Source organism: Miscanthus floridulus, chromosome 4 (assembly GCF_019320115.1).
Source record: "Miscanthus floridulus cultivar M001 chromosome 4, ASM1932011v1, whole genome shotgun sequence".
Classification (NCBI taxonomy): Eukaryota; Viridiplantae; Streptophyta; class Magnoliopsida; order Poales; family Poaceae; genus Miscanthus; species Miscanthus floridulus.
Window position 1 is genome coordinate 17,937,881 of NC_089583.1, and position 4,338 is coordinate 17,942,218.

The 4,338-nt window shown below is 43.3% G+C and overlaps 1 protein-coding gene across 1 annotated transcript; it reads right to left on the reverse strand.

The window, feature by feature from the left end:
* Positions 1–784: 784 nt before the first annotated feature.
* On the reverse strand, positions 785–4,338 carry LOC136549488 (uncharacterized). The gene is made up of 7 exons (XM_066540790.1): positions 4,073–4,338; positions 2,878–3,558; positions 2,536–2,783; positions 2,228–2,446; positions 2,046–2,138; positions 1,491–1,589; positions 785–1,388 (listed from the first exon to the last, which is right to left on the reverse strand). Exons 2-4 carry the CDS (start codon positions 3,158–3,160, stop codon positions 2,363–2,365), a joined length of 615 nt encoding a protein of 204 aa, XP_066396887.1. The 5' UTR covers positions 3,161–3,558; positions 4,073–4,338; the 3' UTR covers positions 785–1,388; positions 1,491–1,589; positions 2,046–2,138; positions 2,228–2,362.

Below are 4,338 nucleotides of genomic sequence, written 5' to 3' on the forward strand. Positions count from 1 at the left end.
CTACAAGAATTTTGGGATTGTATGACAAAGCGTAATCGTCATGTTAAGGGCAGATATTGTCATAAAAAGAAATTTGTGATGAAAAAGTGGTCGTCACGCTGTCGTCACAAAATGAAGACACAAAAAGTACTGCGTGACGAAAAATGGAAGGCCGTCACAAAATGTCAGGACCTTTTGTGACGGTTGAACTAATTCATCACGTATTCCTATAATTTGTGACACCAGATGTTGTCACATTAGAGTGGTCAATGCATCATATAATACACGACCCATCACAAATTGAAAGTAGCCAGTGCTGACTGGAGAACTTTTTGTGATGACTCCTAATCGTCATACATCATTATGTGACAATTTCCTTCGTCATGTTAGATATGGCTTTGGAGAAAATGAGGAGTTTTTTGTGACGTTATTTGTCATCATATAATATTATGTGACATTAAGGTTTTGTCATGTTTTGTACTCGTTTGATAAAGTGAAGCAGTCTTTTGTGACAAACAGAGGCATCATATAGCATTATGTGACAGTTAACTTGTGTATTGCTTTGTATACATATATATCTAGCAGATCATCACGAAATGTCCTTGCATTCAATGATGACTGCAGCACAGATCTCCGTTATAGGTCACATACACACAGATATACACATACATCTCAGAGTCCATCATCCACAAGATTGTATCAGTAGGCATCATCCATCACAGCCATCAGAACTCATACAGAACTGAGGCAAACCATCATACACACATTGCAACTGGAAATATAACAAGTGCTTGCAAGCAAGAGCAATGCCAAAGTTTCTAGTTCCATCATTCCATCATACAAGTTCAAACTGTTCAACCACAACACACAGGTTCATACATAGTTCTAACAACATAGTTCACAAACATAGAAACATAGTCCTCAAAGTGGCAATAGAGAAAGTTTGTTGTTCAAGCAAGGTAGCAGAAGATAAGGCATAGGCATTGTGAACATGGAGTGCATCCAGACCTACCTCAATCTTTCTGGAGTTTCAGCACTGCTCGCAGCAGTGCATTAGTCTCATCAAACCTTGTACTCTTCCCCTTCACCTCTTCTTGGGTCTAGCGCAACAAACTTTGGTGTTCTTCAAGAGAGGCCCGCTGAACTCGAAGCTATTCCTGCAACTGTTCCTACTTCCTTGCAGCATCCTCTCTTTCTGCTTGGAGTGTTGCCTAAAATTGAGCTTGCAAGCGGGCTTCTACTGCAGCTGCTGTGGACCGGGCAGCACTCTGCGCTTTAGTGACACCAATGTTTGGGAGGAATGTTGAGGAACGGCTGATCTGGCTTAGACTATCAGCAACAATCTTTGATGGAGACTTTGGTGCTTCTCCTTCTTCTGGTTCTCTTGCCTTCTCTGCAACCATTTGTGCCTACATATAATGATTCCACTTGTTAACAAGGCCATACAACAGTGTTCAATCAGGCTTGAATTTGAGTACAGTACATGTATGCAATAATTATTGATAACTTACATATATGTCATCCGCAAGCTGAGTATGACCATTTTGTGGACTATTCATACATTCCCCAAAGAATTCAATAGGATCTGGCTCCTTGTTGTACTTAGGCCTCTGCATCATGTAAAACACAATTTTCAATGATATCCAAGAAGGTAAAGTGAGGGGAGTAGAAACATGGGATTATTTGTACATGTCAACAGGAAGATGACCATAATGCCATCATACAAAGACTAATACTATAACACATGCATGGTGCAAGCATAATTCATTCAAACTCAGTTTGTCTTCACATTATTTATCCATGCAGTTAAGCAGCAGCAGCAGCAGGCTAATCTTACCAATGCAAGCAGATATCATGTTAGAAAAGCATCATGCTCATCCTACCCATGCAAGCAGCAGCAGCAGGAGGCTAATCTTACAAAAACCAGTTTGTGATTGAAAAGCATAGGTCACCACATAAATAATCAGAGCATGTGCTAATTTGATAGTTCAAAAGCAATCGATAACTACTAAGGTACAAATGTCCCATCTTTGAAGTTAATTGCGCAAAAGATATAGTTTTTGTACTAGGCTGTATCGATGGGCAATATAGGACCTAGATCTAGTCCTTTGGTGAAGCTGCACTTGCCCTCGATTTGCTTTATTCTTTTCACTTTTCTCCTGCACCACAAATGCAATACACAGTTTTCATTCACATGCACATAGTTGAAATTGCATATTAACGAAAACAGATGATGCAGGGCATGGACCTGATTCTTTGGGTCACACCAGTAGTCTACCAGCTTGGTCCACTCCGCTTTCTTCATCTTCGGTGGAGGTTGTTTGGCCAGCAGCTATTCTCTTGTCAGTGATGAGTCGAAGTACCTCCTTTTGAGGTGATACCTCTACTGCCGTACTCCCCTCTTAACAATATCAGTGCATGCAGCCCTGCTTGGTCCCTCATGCTCAACTTGCACATCCAACCTTGTCTGCAGCCACACAAATGAGTTATTAGACACAATTTTGTACATGGAAGTAGATTAAGGAAAGAAAGTATTTGGAGTGAAATAGCTCTCACCGCCACTTTGTCAAGCACTTTTTGTACTTGTGCAGGCCCCTGATCTCTTTCATAAAGCTTCCAAGATGTGAAGATAGGGAGCTGGTCTCTAAGGGCAACACCAGTCTCTGATGCCAGCTTTGCTGCCTGAAGTGGGACATCAGGTCTCTTCTTCCCTTCAGCAACTTGAATAGGCATCATGTTTCCTCTTTTTACCAGCCTCTCTAAGCCAAGACCAATGGTTTTCTTGCAGACTTGCTTTTGGGCCACTGCAATTGGCAAACAATAATAAAAATGTGTTCATATAGCAGTAACAAGTGTAGATATGCAATAGAGACAATAATGCTTGGAAATTTTGTTTACCTGGAACCAAGCCAGTCTGTCCCTCTCCTTGCTCTACATAGCCCTTTGAATTTGCAGCATCAAGTTGCTCATCGGACTCATTGATTTCATTGCTTTGCCTAGAGCTCCGTGCACCTGGCGAGGCGTCTGTAGGAACTGGTTGGGTGACACTAGTTGTGCGAGTAGGTTGCTGAGTCTGTGTAGGAGGAGTAGTATGGTCACTGTTTGTAACAGGCTGAGACATGGCTGAACTGATCTGGTTGCCTCTAGGCGGAGACCTTAGCCAAGGGTTTGCACCAGTCATAGACCGGGCTGCAGTTAACCTGGTGTATTTTGTAGGACTAGGCACTGTCCCTGGATTAGGGGTAGATAAGGCTGGACTGGATGTGGTGTTTTTTTTGGAGTAGTAGGAACTGTGGTAGTAGTTTCTGTGGTTTGAGTATGGCTGCCGCTTGTACTTAGGTGGCCTTGCAGTTGGGTGGCACTAGAAATGGCATTAGGTTTGGGGTTGGCTTTGGTAGTGTTCTTAGGAGGCAAGGGATGTCTCTCCTTAGGTGGTGGATGCCCTCCTAGCGAAGGCATGGCTGCCTGTAGCCTAGTGAGTCTTCCTGGCGTGCGTGGTGGCTACTGGCTGGCAGCCGTCATTGATGCCAGCTTTTGCTTCTTCTGCTGAGGCCTTGTTCCTAGAACCATCTCTTCTACCTGCCAAGATAAACATCCATATTATTAATGTAGAAACAAGTGACCTAGTAGATTAAATGATACAATGAGCTACATGTTTCAAATAGATAGACCTCATTAGTGAGGTCATCATCAGATTCATCATTGCTGTCAGATTCGTTATCAATTTCAGAGCAAGGATCATAATCAATGTTAGAGCCCTGTTTGTTAGTGACTACAGTCTTCGCTTTCCCCTTTTTCTTTTCTGAAAAAACATCACTAACTGTTTGAGCTAAGACCTCAATGCCTAGAGACTTAAAAACATCCTGAATATTCTATACATTCTCATCCCTCTGCTACTCGTACTTGCATTTCGTCATTTGTTGTATTACTTAGTACGAGCAATTGCAGAAAGATCAGAAACTAGAAACAGTTTCGGTAGAGGAGTTGAAAAGGAATACTCACAAATCAGTATGATTTTAGAAAATGGTAGACAGAAGACAAATAATTTTGAAAATGGTAGATAGAAGACAAATTAGTGGTGGATCCGGCTTACGTCGAGGCGGAGGTGACGGAGTCCGAGATGCCAGCTTGGTGGTGGATCCGTGGCTCGAGGTCGATCTATGGATGCCGGCGGCGTGATCTACTGCTCTGGCCTCCAGCATTGGGTTGCACATCGTCGGCGCTTGGCGCCGCTATGTTGTGGGGAGGGAGGATGAAATGGCCATGCTCGGCGGCGCTAGTGTTAGGGAGGAGGCGGCGCTAGGTTTAGGGAGGAGGTGGCGCGAGGGTTAGATGGCAGTGGTGGCGGCGGCGCTAGGG